This window comes from Aptenodytes patagonicus, chromosome 1 (assembly GCF_965638725.1).
Source record: "Aptenodytes patagonicus chromosome 1, bAptPat1.pri.cur, whole genome shotgun sequence".
NCBI lineage: Eukaryota > Metazoa > Chordata > Aves > Sphenisciformes > Spheniscidae > Aptenodytes > Aptenodytes patagonicus.
In genome coordinates this window covers 100,727,921-100,745,324 of record NC_134949.1, presented here as the reverse complement: position 1 = coordinate 100,745,324, position 17,404 = coordinate 100,727,921, and the positions used below count along the sequence as shown (strand labels likewise).

Genomic DNA, 17,404 nt, shown 5'->3' with positions numbered 1-17,404 from the left:
CCCTCCCAGCTTCTTGTGCACCTCCTCGCTTGCAGCGTATGGGAAGCTGAAAAGTCCTTGACTTATTATAAGCACTGCTTAGCAACAACTAAAACATCGGTGTGTTATCAACATTATTCTCATGCTAAATCCAAAACACAGTACTATGCCAGCTACTAGGAAGAACATTAACTCTATCCCAGCCGAAACCAGGACAATTGGTTCCCATCACATAATTAACTCCCTTTAAAACTAGCGGTAAGTATGAGGGAGAATTTAATGGTATTAAAATACTGCAGTGCCATACAAACTGAGCAACCATCACTTCTAGTTGTAAAAACCAGTGACTTGGTCCTTCCATACAACAGCCTTGCTCACCATACTGTACACCATAGCTACTTCTGCCAAGTGGCAGCATACCAGCAAAACGCCAATTAAGAACATGTTCTCTTTTTAGAAGCTCTCTCCTGCCCGACTCTTCTGGCCTTCGCCGTTCACAACCACAAGAGAAAGCATTATTAGTTCCCGCAATATGCATTTCTGCCCAGGGGGTAAAGATGAATGTCTTTCCAGCAACTGGAGCAGGGACAAGGATGCAAAATGCAAAGCTCGCTCACTCCCCTTTTCATGGCATCAGGCAGAAGACGAATGAGGGCTCGGGTGGAGTTTGACACATGGGCCCGCTCACGCTATCAGAAACTAATTCCAGTTTGAGGGTGATGGCAGAGGGCCTGCCGCGGGGCTCGCTAACAGCAGGTTTCAACAGGAGTAAGTAATGCCAGTGAAAGAAAAAGAACTGTAAAACTAACAAGATACCTGAATACAGTCTGAAAGCAGCAGCATTTCCAGAAACACGGGGAGTAACGACTGCTACAATGAGCTGAACACAGTATAAATACCTCCCCCAGTAAAAAAAACAAACAAAGAAATGTTGTGCCAGGTAGAACCACCCCAAGATCCCCCTCACTACCTAGGAAATGGGGAGGAAAGCCTGCTAGGAGGCAACTTGCAATATCTAAAGAACCACCTACAAACAACTTCACCACTGGAAAGCATTTCCAAATCATCTTCTTTACATTGAAAATACAGAATAATAGTCAATGAGGTAAAATATATAAAATATTTCTTCTTCAACTAATTAACATTTCCAATTAAAAGTTAAAAAAACCCCAAAGAACAAGAAACAACCACTGTTTTGTGTTTTCCTGTTCGTCATCAAACTGTCAGTTTAGAAGTATGCTAGTTAGTTATTAAAAAAATGCTCACAAATGGGAAAATTAAATTTGCTGTGCAACCAAAAAAAAAAAAAATGGTGGATGCCCATAATTGAAACATGTCATACAATCCTGAGCAGCAAAGAAAATACTTTGTGGCAGGAAGTCAGCCAAAACTTGGTTTTGGGGTGGGACAGAGCGGAGTCAGCGCAAACCCTGACGTACATTTTTAGAATGGTGGCCTCTTCCTGGCTAAAGGGACTTCCACCTGGATTTTCATTCACCTACGGGTACAGATCTGAGTCTTCTCAACTTTCTATTCCCCCAGCAGTGGCGAAAGTGAAATAAGAGGAGCTGCAGCAGATCAGCTTTGTGTCTTTGGTTTATTCTGAGGGTAGAAGCAACATCTACAGACAGACAGGCTGGGCCCAGGCAAGGCCAAAGTTGTACCTTGGTGCATTCACCGTAATTGCCAACTAGGATCAGCTATCATGCTGATGTTACTGAAATCATGCTGAAATTTGCTAAGGTAGACCACGAAATCTTTGGGAAGGGACAACAAATAAATATATAAATAAAATCAGCAGATAAGAAACCACTCCATGAAATAATGCTAACCAATGCGATACTCTCTTCATGGAAGGGTGTTCAACAGTGAAGCCTGGTTCTAAGCAGCAGACTTGGGGCCTGATTTGCTGCTTGTCCATTAACAAAAAAGTCAAGTCTGCTGTGACTTTATGGTTCTACATTTCCCCTCAAATGTTATAATGAAGATGTAATTATTGCTCGGAAGAAAATGACCTTAGCGTAAGAGAGATCTGATAGGTCCCCACCTACCAGCTCTGCTTTTACAGCTGTGTCTCCCTCCAGCCTGGGGCACCCTCGGAGCAAAGTGACACTAAGCTACATGGAGTAAAGTCTCCTAAAAACAGCCAACAGAACGTACTTTGTAACACATACCCAACCCAAGTGCCAACAAAGTTTGGCCCATTTACCACACAACTCTTTTCCAAATGTGAGATTTCTCAGTGAGATTTCTGCTACGGCTCAAAGCCAGACTATAGTCCTTTGAGAGGCACAACACTGTGAGGTCTGCACTTTCAACCCTTCTTGCCTGTGCCATTATACTGTACAATACAAATATGATTTTGTGCAGAACATTCCAAATTTGGCAACTGTCATGTTCAATCTGTGGTTAAATTGCTGACTGAAGAACTCCACCAGGGTGGGGGCAAGAGATGAACAAACAACGGAAAACCAAAATGAATTAAAAAACAGTTGCTCCCATACTGAACATAGTAGTCTTCACAAAAGAAGACTGGATAGCCCAAGCCTCCATTATTTTCATTTAAATGTTCAGTAAATAACTGTTTCCAAAATTAAAAGACTGTGTTACAAATCTCAGATGAAAAGACAAAAACCTAGCAATTGTGTGTCAAGTTACCCTATAGATTATTGCTTCCATAGAACATATACGGTTCCTACATCAATTTGGATTATTTGGCAAATTCTATTTTTATGGCAGTTGCCCATAGCTTTCAAAGAGGAAGAGTTTCATTTTCCTCCCAGATTTTACTCTTCTTATCAAACACGCTCCCCAGGAGCGTCTGAGGTCACATTTAGATACCTCAGTTCTCCCTACAGCTGAATACTGAAGCAGCCAAAGCAGGAACCTTACTGCAAGTTTCTCCCAAAAGGCTGCCACGAAAGAGGGAACACAGGACAACGATGAGCAATGCAGGAGTGCCTATAAATAAAAGCACTGATTGTAAACTGCAAAACTAGAGCCAATCAGGGAGGCTTGGTGACCGCATAGCAGCCCTCTCCCTGCTTGCTGCGCACAGCATGAATTTCGATACTGCTAGGGATCAGCAGCACTCCCATGCCCCCTTCATGGTGGCTCAGACCATGCAAACCGGCAGCCACAGCTCTACGTGAGCCTCAGCCCAGCCAGCCTGGCTTTCATCACCTGCACACGACACCAAGTAGCAGCTCTCCAGCAGTCTTCCTCCTTTCACTAAGTATGGAGCCTGCGTGCGGACAAGGGACAACACTATCCTAAGTCTCCTGAACAGACACGATGACAATCAGGTCCAAAAATAAAAGCCTCACACGAGAGGTTCTGCAAAACTGCAGAACTATACTGTTCCTTAGCAGACAAAACTGGAATTGATTTCAAAGCAGAACAGAAAATGAGTAAACATTTTGTTGCTAGAAATCTTAGGAGCGTTCACGTAACACTGAAAGCCATTCCCCCCATCCTATTGTGGAGGGACTCCAAGCGATAGCTACGGCTATGCAGCGTACATAAAGCTTTCATCTTATCCTCTCGTCAATCTGTGTTGAGTCTACGCATCAAACCTCCTACCTTAGCACCTTGCAGAAGTTATTCTGGCTACTGTAAAGAGAAAACAAAGACAAGCCATTTCTGCACCGATGCTGACATATGAACTAGCAGCTCTTTTTGTAGGAGTGAGGTGACAAATCTGTACACTGCTTTTTCTTGGAGTACCTGTCTGCATTATGTTGACAATCGCCCATCCATTCTCATGGATGAACACAGACAAATCAGATTTTATTTCTTTTTTATTAGTTTGAAACATGAGAGTTCTCTTGATATTGTCAAAGTGGCATAAATCTCAGTTTCCAAGTATGCAAAAACATATGACTGGTGGACTGGAATGCAATGTTTATCAAAGGGGCCTAATAAGGTTTCAGTTTTATTAGGCTATTTCCTGTAAGTTGATATGTGCCAGTTCTTTTCATTAAGACAAGGATATAAAAATTAAAAATGGATTAACCTAATGGGTTCCAAATTACTGCGTCGCTTTCACTTCTTTGCATTCTTTTTTTTTTTTAAAACAGTTCCAATTCGTCCTTTTCCAGTACCGCCTACAAGAGGCATAAACCCTTAGATACCTGAATTACTGTTCAGCTGAACTCCCATTCAAATCCAAATCATGCAAATCTCATTCTACTCTACTACTATAGCATTAAATCTGACATCAGCGAAGCGCCATGTTAAGCATGTAAATGCAAAAATGGGGGGCCACTCTGTTAAAAGGGAGTTTAAATTGCAAAACCCAAGTTCACCTTTCTCAGGGGAAAAAAAAAATATACCAGAAACTAAGGATGAGATTCAGTTACCTAAATCCAGCCACACTCTGCCTTTCACCAGCCCAGAATAGAAGCGGGTCTCTCACAGGATGTGTCGTATTTGCCAGTCCCGTTGGGTGCCCAAATCCTGAGGCACATAAAATGGCACCATATGCTTGTGTCTAGCCAAAACTCAACAGCAAGCATTACTCAAACAATTTTAATAAGTTCTAAAGCATTTCTCCAAAGGGCTTAAGCACACTGCACAACTAAGTCTTTTTACTTCTGCATTCCTCCTCCCGTGGGAAAAAAATAATATTCAGTATTCACTAGTTTTGCAGAATTGAGGTCTCCTAAGATCTGATAGATTTGGGGTCTACCAGAGTGTCACAAAGATCCCCCTTGGGAAGGCTTCTAGCAACTTAAAGGGGAAAAAAAAAAATGTTCCTACATAGTGTCCGTGTTCACTTAAGGTAAATTGAGAATTCAAAACCTAGTACGACATGCTCAGTTTCTAGAAATCTAGACACCAGAAAGTGTCACAGAAAAGACACCTGGGCACACACAGCACCCATGACTAAAAGTTCCCATGTTCCCACAAATTTTACTGCAGTTCAAACATATTCAAGGTCCTGAAATCACCAAAAATCACAGCAAGTAAATAGTCCTTTGATGACAGAAATTTTTGAGACAGGGACCAGAGCATGAGTCCAGCAAACAACCATTTATTTGTTAAAAAGGCTGTGATACCCCCGCCAAGTGAATCAGCTGACAGTGTGCCACAACTCAGAAAAAAATTGCTTTTAAGAAATACCTTGCATGGGGCACAGAAAAAGAAAAACCCTTGCAAGTTAATATAGTCACGTTGGGTTTGATTGTGGTTTGGTTTTGGTTGTTTGTTTTTAAGTTTGAAGCACAGAAGTTAAGACTTGTAAAAAAATTTCTGAGAATCCTGAAGTACTACATTTGGAAAGCCACCTACTCAGGTGTGCCCTGACAGAGTTTTGACAAGCTTTTCTTCTCTACTTCCATGAATCAAGGGCTCCAGCTTGCACAGGCTATGAAATGCTCGGGTCCTTACACAGCTACTCCACAGATAAAATAAACCCACAGAGCAAATGACTAAACATCTTGGTGCAAATTGGGGGAGTAAAATGCCAATAGCATAAGAAATCTCCTCAAATGTCATGTTGAAAAAATCAAGATGCTAAACCCAGTTTTATTTTCCAATACAGTGATGTCACCAACATGATATTTTCATTGTTTGCCAGGTTAACAGAATTTATGGAGGTAATTAATGCAGAACATGTGTGCTGAGCTATCCACATGAAAAATGGAATTGCCCCTGACTTCATTTGCTGTCTTTGCAACCAAAACCCCGCTGACATCTTTTTTCAATATTTCCATATGTGAGAAATACAAATATTTATAACAAAGGTAAATGCCTAAATGACTGTTCTATTCCCATCTACCCACAAGCCAGTTTTTCAGACCCCCGTCTTCTGCTTATTCCTCTACTTCCATTACCTTCCCACAAACGGCTCCGGTTTCCATTATGTTCCACAAACTAAGCATGTTCCTCACGCCTCTTCTCCAGAACCACTTTCCTTGGTTAGCATGGACAACTTCTGCTTCAATTTCTTGAACACCCTCTGTCCAGCTTTAACCCAGCTTTTGGGATCAATACAACCAACTAACTATGGAAAAAGCAATGCCATTAAACATACGATTCTTTTCCTGTGTCTTTTTTTCTGGGCATCTACAGGATCAAAGCATCCCCCTTCTGCTAAACAGCTTTTAGTAAGGAGGAATGGACATGCGGTCTTCCCAATCAGGAAAAGAAAAGATGATTTTTGCCTTCTACTCTTTATGGCTGAATGTTGATTTATGGGAAGGAAGAGACAGAAGAAAAAGCACAGGCGTGAGAGAAAGACTGCGGGGCAGTGTGGGTGGGTGGGCTGGGAACAAGAGAGACCGATGAGGTTTCCCTACAGTTGGGTTACCTCTAGATGGTTTGGGTGAGCACAGTACATTTTCCATATCTGTAACCACCTTCTCCAAAAAACCTGAACTCTCAACCATTGCTAGGACATTTGCTCTCCGAGGTAAATCATCCGTGGGAGAACAGTTTTGGCAGGGTAAGGCCCTTACCATCTCAGAACCTGTTTTGATATAAGTGCCTTAAGTGGGTGTTCTCCACAGCTGGTCATGAACACTAAGGCTGAACAGACATAACTTGGGTTTTTTTGTTTTTTTTTTTTTTTTTTTATTTATTAAAGAAAGCACCATTACAGGAAGGTTAAATGGAACGGTAAAAATGCCTCTACCCTGCCTAAACTGCAGACTGTTGAAATTCACCACTGGTAAATCATAGTCATGAAGCCTACTAATGTAAACAAAGCTTAGACTTTCAGGGAGGCAAGGAATTTCTTAATTTGTGCTTTGCTCAGTGTTCAGATCATTGTCAGCACTGAATTCTGGGTTCCTAACACTATCATTAATTGGAGAATGTTTGGATTTTCATCTGATTTTTCTAACATTCAGGTCCAACTTTCACTTCATCTCCGCCTACCTATGCTCTTCTTTTAATCCTTCTCTGTCCCTCTCCAAAAGCCATCTCTCAAAAAGCCTTGCCTCTCAAAAAAAGCAAACAGCAAAAACCCTCTAGCTGCATTCTAGCTTCTCAACAACTAAATCAAGAAATCCAATGTCACTCATTGCTATCTGTTACTGCACAAAGTTTGTGGGAAGCCTACTATGGACCAAAACATATTTTGGTGCTTTAATTATTATTTATTTAAATGGCAACTCTTCACTCTAGATTTTCTACAAAACCCTCTTTTCCTAGGCCTAGTTTAAAAGTTCTGGTTTTAATAATTGCCCTCTTATGTGAGGCAGCTATACTTTAGCAGGTTTTTTTAATGATTATTTTTAAAAGGAGAGACGAATGCAATGCGAACCTCTCCATCCAAATATAGATATAAATATAGTATCAGAAACCAGCTGGGAAAAAAAAAAAGTACCATTCCCACACCTTATTACACTAAACTGCCCTGACTGAATCTTAACATTCATCCTATTGTTCACTTAATTGCTAGCAAGTTTCAACCACTGTTCGTTTGGTCTGCTATTCTTCTTTCATCAATATTTTTCCAGCAGATTAATGGGATTTTCCTCCATATTTTGCCTGAAACAGCAGGACACAGTAGTTTAATAAAAAAAAAAAAAAGGAGCGTGGCACTAAAGTTTCTTCTTACAGTGTGTCTGGTTTAATAACATCTCTGCAAATTTAAGGCTGTACATGCTGGTGTTTCATTCAGTCTACCCGTCACTCTCACAGACTGGAACTCTTTTGTCACCGTCCCAAGATTTCTTTCAGACAGGATTATCTTTATTTCTCTATCTTTACTTCTTTCATTCATTCACTGCAGAAATTTACAAGGAATCTGCAGTCCAAGGGACGGAATTTTAACCTTACATCAGTTTCGCACTGCAAAATGAGTACTTACACTGCAAAATAAGTACTTGTGTTAGGATTTATCAAGCGCCTAAGAAACTAAGAAGCACAAGACTACCAGTGGGGAACACAGTCCTAACCCAGCAAATTACTGCCACGTTCTGTTTCCAAAATTACACCACTGGGAGTTCATATCTAATCTTCTGAATTAAACTATTTTCTTTTAAGTTTTGGTTCTTGTTTAAAACAGTTTAAATATTAAAAAATAAAAGCTACTGCTCTAAAGTGTTTATGGAAATAAGGGCTACACCACTGCAGTGAATTTTTAGCAAAACTGATCACCTGACAGTAGTCATATGCGTTTGTAAACAAAAATTCTTCCATTTCACTGTATCATTTCTTATTGTAAGTCTTTTCCTCCTCATAAACTTATTTTCAACAATTTTCAACAATGCTTCAACAAGTCAAACAATTCGTTTTCATAAGAAAGGAAATGTTAAAAAAAAAATTAGAAATCCCTACATCTCACTCCAGAAAAGGTACTGTTCGGATGCTGAAATTATCTTTTAGAAAGGCAACAAGTTAGTGAGATCCCCCTGCCCCACCTCTGAAATTTTATCCAACGCCTCTGGACAAGTCCAGTCAATTTTGCACCTCAGGGTATCAAAATGACCTTTCTGTGTTTCAATACCAGCTCCGCTGCGTAGAGCTTTGAACTTTAACAACAGCAAGGACATGATCATATCTCCAGTTGTTTATAGTTTTAAAGAAAAATCAAACAGCAGCTACAAAGCGGCGGTACCTACATGAATTACAGGTACCCTATGGAACTAACTCAGGCTCCGTATAAAAATCTACAAACAGTACTGCTGTATTTGGTAACAGCTCTGTAGTGACCCTCACTGGTGATAAAATCCAGAGCTCTGAAAACAAGAAAATGAACACCTGCATCCGTATTTCTAAACTTTCATCAAGTGGGGATTACAAGAACAAGAGCCATTACATATGCTCCTAGAGGAAAACTTGCAAGTTCTCAAACAGAATCAGAAGTAAGTATACTAATAGCAATTTACTTAACTCTGGCAGATAATATAAAAAATTGAAACTAATTCGTATATCTTCCCAGATGGGAACGAAAAATTTAAGTTCAATCAGAATGCACTCCTGATTTGCAAAGATTTCATGTAAACAACTGTTAAATTTAGTGTGTCTATTATCTGTTTAATGCTTTCCCTTCTGGTAGTGCCTCTGAAGCCTAATTTCCTGAGGCTGAGAGTACGGAAGAGTTCTATCCCGTTTCTATGCCCCGACTGCTTCGTCAGGTAGCAAATACATTGTATCCAAATTAACTGCAATAAGAATTAATTGCTGTGTCAAATTCGGACATCTTTGTATTTCAAACATCTGCTTTAAGTTTGCTACAGCCAATGTAGTGATTTTTCTTTTTAATACACCATATTGAAATCAGCAGTAAGTCAAGCCAAACTTCAGTGACAAACAGAAAAGAAAATAAATTATTCCACGTGTTACAGCCTGCTATCAAAAACGTTGACAGAAAATGAGGAATTTACCCAACTTATTTCTCCTGTTGCACAGGATTTTAAAAACATCGTGGTGTGAATTTTAAAACACATTCATTATTTGTCTAATCGTACAGCTTAGGATTAAGTGCAGAAGCTTTGAATAAGATACAGCTGTATGAAAAACAGCCCTCTAGACCCCCATGACTTTGAGCTTTCTGAAATTAAATTTCAAAAGGTATCACATTAAGATTTCTAAACCTACTTTTAACTTCTTTTGCAGATAAACACTCAAGAGCAAGCTAGAGGCACCAGCAGGAATTGTGTCACGATACATGAAGACTTATCTGGACCTAACGATATCTGACACACAGTGAGGCGGGATTTGTAAAAGGCATTTCCCCATGCAAGCCCTTTAGATTCTACCGAAAAGTTCCCAGTATTGCCAGCCTTTCCCAAAATTACATGCGAAAGTTGGGCAGGCATTTTGCTCCACATGCAAACACTGCATTTTTCAAAACCGTGCCAGGAGCTGTCATTTCTACAAAGGCACAGTAAGTCGTCTTCAGCGATTTTAAGTGTTACCAGAGACCAGCCCAGATAAAATGGTGCATTTAATCGTGCAGTTACACAAAGTTCTGAGATGGTAATAAATGAACAAAAGATGAAACCGCATCTCCAAATCCAACACAGACTGAAAATAGAGGCTGATTGGAACCTTCTTGCTGTAAACCAAAACAGACACTACTTGAAACCAAGTACTGTAAGCAGATTTACCGTATTGATCTTTTGGTAGCTGTGTTCACAAGAAATTAATTTTATGCTAGATTGAGAGGTTACAAGAAGTTTCCTGTCTGCACAGTCAAAATATTATTGAAGCAATTCAGGTTGTCAGTAAAAGCTTAAACAAATTTGCTGATAATCCTGTTAATGACCTAGGTCAAGTGTTAACTGTTGTGGGTTATAAAACAGTGAAATTAAGATTGCTGGTACCCTCAGGCAGGCAATATAGTTACAGAAGAGATTGAGGAAAAATTATTAAATTACAGAATGATATAGCTCATTCGATTTCTTGATACCGTAGGAATTATTCAGAAAGAAATTGCATCCTTCTAAGACAAAACCCACAATCCTCCCTAAGCAGAAAACATCCAACAGAATGGAAGAGCAGAACATGTGGTTTCTATGCACCTACGGGGTTCGGTTTGCGACTTCAAACTGGAAAAGTTAGATGTTAAATCTTCCTGACATTTTCCTGCCTCGCAGAAAATGGCACACACCTTACCGCTGCACATAGACAAATCTGAACTTTAGAGAACCTTCTTGAGCTTCTGTGATTACGCAGGTAAAATGCATGCGAGCTTTGCAATGAGCATGGCAGATAGTTTAAAAATAAACTCAGTGGAAAATTTTACATTTCAGCAAGAAAAAAGTCTAAATAAAATTTCTCTGGGATGAAGCTAATTAACAAAAATTCAAGCACTCCAAGGAAGAAGAAAAAAAAAAAAACCAAAAAAGGAACTGCATTTAACACCACAAAGTGAAGTAAGCCAACAACTCACTTTCAGCCCCTCTTTCATCCTTTTCTCCCTCTATCCCATCCGCTTCCATCGCAGTATTAGTACTAACTCAAACAGTCAACAGCTTTAGTATTAATTGTAAATGTTAACTGAAGTTGCACTTAAAAAATAGAATAATTCTTTCAAGTCAAATAAATTTAGGAAATGTCACCGGGAGGCTCTGAACATACTCTTGTAACCTGTCTACTGCAACATTTGTGTCCCCCAGAAGTTTGACAAAGCTATATACATGCACCAAATGTTAGGTCCATCCTTTGTTAAAGCAATTCATGAGGACAATTTCAAAAGTAGCTTTAATATAAAGTGTAGGAAAAAAACGTATACTTTTTGGTTTTATATGCCTATATTAACAATCTCTGTTCAAAGCATAGCTTTTTCCTTCTCAGTGGTGGAAAAAGAGAACTTTTCTAAATACCCCACAGAAATGCAGAAACATCTATCTCTAGTTTTGGGGGGAAATTTATGGTAACAAGAGTAGGTAAGTAAGTGAAGTGGTGAGAAAAATATTATTTAAAACAGGAAAACATAATCTTCTGACATGATTTAAAGCTGTATGCTAACGCTTGGTGGCCAAACAATTTAGTGTGTCAGCAAAATTATCATACTTCAGATTTCTAAACTCACATGATCTGCCTAAACATGCTGTAAATAAATACAAGAATTACTGAGTTTTCCTAAGTGGGGCGGGGGGGGAAGTCCTTTAAAGTTGATCTCATTTTAAAAAGAAACAAACAATCAGCGTTCCTTTTTTTGAAAGGAATAGCAAAATACATACTGGAAAAAAGTAAGCATGAAAGAGTGGGTTACTGTCTGGTAACGGCATTTATACTCTTGTTTTCACTAGCCATTTTGAAAATATTGCCCAAATCATACAAGTTCTTGAAGCTGAAAACAGAGAATAGAAGCAGTATCTGCTGAAAGCTGACTCGGACAAGTATGCTTAATGCGCATTCTGTATGATACCAGTTTTTTTCCTCCTTTCTCAGTTCTCAGTGCCAGTGATTTTAAACAAAGAAACAAAAAGTGGGTTTTTGCAAACTGGAATGCTGTAATATCTTTTTTGCATAATTAGTCTCAGTGTACAGACTGTGTCTGACTACCACTGCCATGGAGGCAGAGCTGCTCCGCTGACTGACAGAACTACATACATTCCCAAAGAGCTTTTAATAATACAAGAAGAGTAACCCCTACTAACACTCTGGTTTTAATTTCTGAAAATTATTTGTGAAAGATGACAATATTTACAAAACAGCATACATCCGGAGGCTGAAAAGTGACCAACTATTAAAAGCACGTTCTTTTAAATAACCTATAAAGCACTGTGCATGCAAAACAAATTTACATAAAACATACAAACAGATGATAAATTGCTCTTCTGGTATGATGGTACCATAGCTTCCCTCCTGGCAATAAAACCAGCTGACTTAAGATTACCCAGGATTTGTAAAGTTTTAATCTTTCCTTATTTGTTTTATATTAGATTTCTTTTTCCTTCCAGAAATCATTTAAGGTCGTTATCTCACTGCCTTATCCTGCAAGCACCCAGAATATCCTTAAGTACATCAGCGTTATTTGTACAGGAGAAATGATTGCTGTAATAGCTTTGATATCTGCTTCTCTACACAAACACTACAACTTGAACAGGTGCAAGTTTTACACGGTTGTTTGATGCTAGGACTTCTTCACAACCTTTGGCCTCTAGATTTTATGCCTAAAGACAATTACACTGGACATCCTGGTCATGCCGACTGCATCCACCGTGCAAGTGAGCAAAAGCTGCATTTCTTTTTTTTCATAGGGAAAGAGCAACCTTATCTTTTCAAAAAAGTATTTCAATTACTTTTTGAAACAGCGTCTAGCGGTCATTATTTTTCTCTGAAATCTAACACACATTTTCAACAAATGTCATCTTAAGAATTACCACAGCAAAGGAGAACAAACTACTCATGCTTTGTTTCCAAAAATTTACACACATTCACACACAGCATTTTAGCACATTAAAAAAAACTGGTATGAAACCGCTACGGAACCAAAAAGAGGTTTTATAGGGGAGCAAGCTTCTTTTTTGTATTAATTAAAAGTTTCGAAACAGAGGATGACTAGTGAAACCACCACCCCTGCACACGTAAAAGGGCTCACAGCCCCGTTATCACTGGGGTGAGGGAGACGGGGGCTACCCGTTAGTCTTTAGAGCTTACTTTTAATTAACAAACGACTCTGATTCCTACCGCTGTCAGCTATCGGCCAGCTATCTGAGGCTAGAAACGAGGCAGGCGGCTCGCCGGCTCGCCCTGACAGGCCAGCTGCGGGGGGCGCAGGGCACCTGCCGGGGGGCTGGGGCGCTCCGGCTCCCTCGGCGCGGGGGGACCGCGGCCGCTCCCGGCCCGCAATGTCCCCTGCCCTCTCCCCTCCCCGCCGCTCCCCACCTCGTCCCCGGGCGCTGCGGCTCTTCCCCACGCATCGCATCGCATCGCCCCGCCGCCGCCCCCCGCACAGCCCCGCCGGCGGAGGGCCGGGGGACGGCACAGGCTGCCCTTCCATCGCCAACTTTCCTCGGGGGCGGGTGGGGCGGCTGCTCCCCCCACCCCGCACCGCACCGCGCCCGCCCCTGCGCGGCTGTAAGCGGGGCCGCGGCGGCGCTGCCAGAGCGCAACGCGGGAGAGCCCTACGGTCCCGGGGCGAGGAGCCGCTGCCGCCCGGGACCACCTTAATGGGGGGAGGAAAAAGGAAAAAAAAAGGAAAAAAAAAAGGAAAAATAAATAGGAAAGGGGGGGAAAAAAGGGAGAGCGCGAAGCGGGTCCCCCACCCACCCGTCCCCGGCGGGACCCGGCCGGGCCGCGGCTCACCTTCGTTGCCGGGGCGGGCGGTCAGACGCCCGGCGGCGCCGAGGGCAGCGCACAGCAGCAGCAGCAGCAGCGGCAGCGGCAGGCGGCGGCGGTCCATGTCGGCGGGGCAGCGCGCAGGCAGAGCCGCATGTCTCCGCGCCGCATGCCACCGCTCCGCGCCCGCTCCGCTCCGCGCTGCGCCGCGCCGCCGGGACCGGGACCATGCCCCGCGCCCGCCCGCCCGCGCCCGCCTTCGCGCTGCGCCCGGGAGGGGCCGCCCCCGCCCGGCCCCGCCGCCGCCGCCGCGCCGCCCCGGGCCCTAGCGCCGCCCCGCCCACCTGCCTGCCCGCCGGGAGCGGAGCGGGGCGGGGGGGGCGCTCCCGAGCGGGCTCTCCGCGGGACTTGCGCGCTCGGAGGTCGCCCGTCCGTGCACCGGGACCCCCGTCGCACGGGGAGGGGCGGGTGCCAAACTGCGGACGGGGCAAAGCAAGGGGCAAAGCGCAGAACCTGCCCCTGAGCCCGAAGAGATGCCCCGTCACATGCGGCATGCGGCAGGGTCTCTGCAATACGGGATGGCATAAGTCATGTAGCTCGGAAGCCTCAGCTGGGTGTTTTAGCCAGCTACAATCCGATCATGTCCGATTACCGATCTTTCCTAGGCTGAATGCAACTGCAAAGTAGCGGTAAAGCCGTCAGAGCTTCAGAGCGCAGCCATAGCAGGCTTGCTAGAAAAACGCCGATTATATCATTCATCCCTTTGCTGCCTGCAGTGACTCTAGCCCAGTCTGCTTCACGCGGGACCGTAACTCCGACCCTAAAGAACAGACTTACTTTGGCCTCACTAAAGCAAACTGGAGCCTTGGCGGTGGTAGAGGCCTCCTCCCAGACGCTGCTCTCTGTAGGGATGTGCAGCTTTACTCTAGAATTTGCCATGTAAAAATGTGTGTTTCGGAAGCATTCTCTGCATGTGTGCACCTTACCCCCAGTCCTCTCAGCCCATCACAGGCCCCAGAGTACCTATCAGAGCAGAGGGCAGAGCAGCAGGCACGCAGTACTGCTATTCCACTGCTCCCAGGGGGAATCGCTGCAGAACAGCACTTCCCAAGCTTCCACTTCTGTGGATCATTTCTTCAGAATATGGACATCTTTCTTCCCAAGTGACTCGTCTCAGGTCTCCAGAGCCACCCAGCGTGGTTCTGTGGAAACGGGAAAATATTTGAATAATACTGAGGTCAAATAAATATTTTACTCCAAACCAAAGTTATGCATCCACATAGTACAAGGTCATGCTCTGAATGCCTATGCTGTCTGCACCGACAGCAAGCAACAGGCTGGGAGGAAAGGAGCCTTCAGCAACAGATGTGGATCTGCAGTGCAGAAGTAACATCAAAAATCTTTGATACCACAGGAACTGAACCCCCATGTTTCACAAACCAGTATGTTAAACACCCAAACAACCTTCCTCTTCATGAATACAGAAGAATTGTCCTATGTGTTCTCAGGTCCTCAGGGTCACCGGTATCAGCAGGACAGCTGAGAACTGCTGCCTGCAGCATCCAAGCTCCAGATTTATCAACAGCAACGCTGCCTGTGGGGCAACACCAACACAGTACTGCCAGCTCACTTCAGCTGTTTCCTGCCCCCCCAGCAGTAGAAGAGGAGGTGCTGGACTGGTTGCAAGTCAGGGCCTGTGCCAATGTCTCTCCTGCACAAAACTGGCGTACCCCAGACTATCAGGTTTAGCTCCACCAGGTTTACACTGCACTAAAGGGGTTGGAAACATACATAGGCCAAACCAAAGGAGAGATAAGGCCATGAGAAGTCAGTCCCTGTCGGGTACTTGTTTCATGGGACTACAGTTGAGGACATGAGTGTTACTTTCCTTCTCCTTTTCTGTTTCCAGGTTTGATTGTTCAATCGCTCAGATTAAGGAATCATCAAATCTAATAGCATCTGTTGTTTCATGTCTCCAATCCTTCCTTTCACTTATACTTGTATTTACCATCTACCCTACTTATTTCCTCTGGTCAAATTTCCAAAAGGAGAAAGAGAGATGCCCAGGGCTCTTGAGCAGGCACCTCCAGAGGCAAAGAGAAGAGCGGGGTGGTCTGGCCATATGGTTAACGGTGTATGGCCCAGAGAAGGGGATCTCCTGTCCTCCTTTGTCTTTCTCAAGGCTCATTTCATTATACCTTTTCATTTGTTTGACAAAGATGCTTTTCCACAGCAAGAAGTCCAGAAATATACACTAATTTCCTCAAAATGTTACTCTCCCTAGCAATAAAAACTCATTTGTTTTGGTTGGGGTTTTTTTGCAGACCTTTTCCTAATCTTTTCTAGAATACACAGCTATCTTCCTTGAGTTCTTTTGTACAGCAGAGGTACGTCTGCTATTTAAAACACTACTAAATTCTCAGGACTACTAGTTTTGGTCTCTGTGGAGCCACATCTTTCTTTCAAGACTTCAGGTAAATATTTTTTTAAGGTGGAAGAAAAAGGTGGAAGAAAAAGGGTGAAGAAAGGTAGCAAATCTCTGGGCAAAAAAACCCAAACCACTTCTGTTTTCAGTTAGTGGGAAAAAAATATTTCCAAAGAAGGAAAGAAGGGGATTTTTGTCTTTCAGTCTTCAAGTTGTGTGTGTATAAAACATCTGCACCTTCCAGCTGCAGCACCCGAGTCTTCTCTTGCTCCCCCTCTGGGAACAGGAGGCTGAGCACCCATCATGGTTTTGCTGCACAACAGTGATTTGCTGAAGAAGGAAAAGAGAAAAAGGAGAGGCAACTACATTCAACTGCCAAACCTTGTTTTTTCTCCTCCTGGGAAGAGCTACAGCTTTCAGCATTTCCCTTCCCATGCTACTGCTTTGTAAAGGAGGAGCTTTTACAACACATAAAGAGTGGAGGTGGGAGAGGCAACTCCTTCAGACTCCACGAGAAGTAAATATACTCCAGCCGGTTCCTGACAAGTAGGGCACAGCACTTTGCCAAAGGCTGGGGCGCGGCCCTCTTCTTCCACCAGCGCACGCAATCCCCCTGACCCTCTGAGCCATGTATTAATACAGCTGGCGGTCACAGGACACACACCGCACAGCTTCGCCTCCCAGGGAGGAAAAGAGCTCCTCCAAGGGATCGGAGGCGGCAGCCGGTGGCTGAGCCCAGCCCGAGCACCTCCTCGCATTACCCTGCCCTATATCGGGCTCCAAAACTTGGGTTGACCAGCATCCCTCCAGGTTGTGCATGGTACCACCTCAGCACGGTAGCTGCTTTTGAACTGCTCCCAAGCCTACATCCCCTAGGTCCGGGATCGTTCTCACAACTCACCCACAAAGCCCACATCTGAGAGAAACCGCTTTGATCCTCTGTTGTGATGTAATTTTCTACAGGTACAAATTTGTGATGTCAATTTCTACAGGTACACATCCGAGCTGAAAACAAAAATAAAAAACGAAAAATGGGGTAGGCAAGATGATAGAAAAGAGCTGGTAGGAAAACGTCATGGAAAAGAGAATACATGTTAGAAGCCATTGTGCTCAAAGTATTAATGTCACCATTAACTCCTTTGCTGGTTTGTGGTAAGAAAACAATGGGTTGATATTAGAAATATCTATGCAACTTTTTCCAAGGTAACAATGTGGTTACCAGGTAAAGATTTTGTTAAAAAAAAAGGTAAAGGAGATAGAAGAAGGAAGCGGAGGAACAAATTAAGAGCTATACAGTAAACAAGAGATTGTGAA

General features: G+C 43.1%; 1 protein-coding gene across 2 annotated transcripts in view; it reads right to left on the bottom strand.

Moving 5' to 3' along the window:
- EPHA3 (EPH receptor A3) overlaps window positions 1-13,823 on the bottom strand; it is a 235,162-nt gene extending 221,339 nt beyond the window's left edge. For both annotated transcript variants that reach the window (XM_076350835.1, XM_076350842.1), the window contains exon 1: window positions 13,693-13,823. In XM_076350835.1, coding sequence (XP_076206950.1) covers window positions 13,693-13,789 — 97 coding nt within the window. In that variant the 5' untranslated portion in view covers window positions 13,790-13,823. The remainder of the gene's footprint in view (window positions 1-13,692) is intronic.
- Between the last annotated feature and the right edge of the window lie 3,581 nt (window positions 13,824-17,404).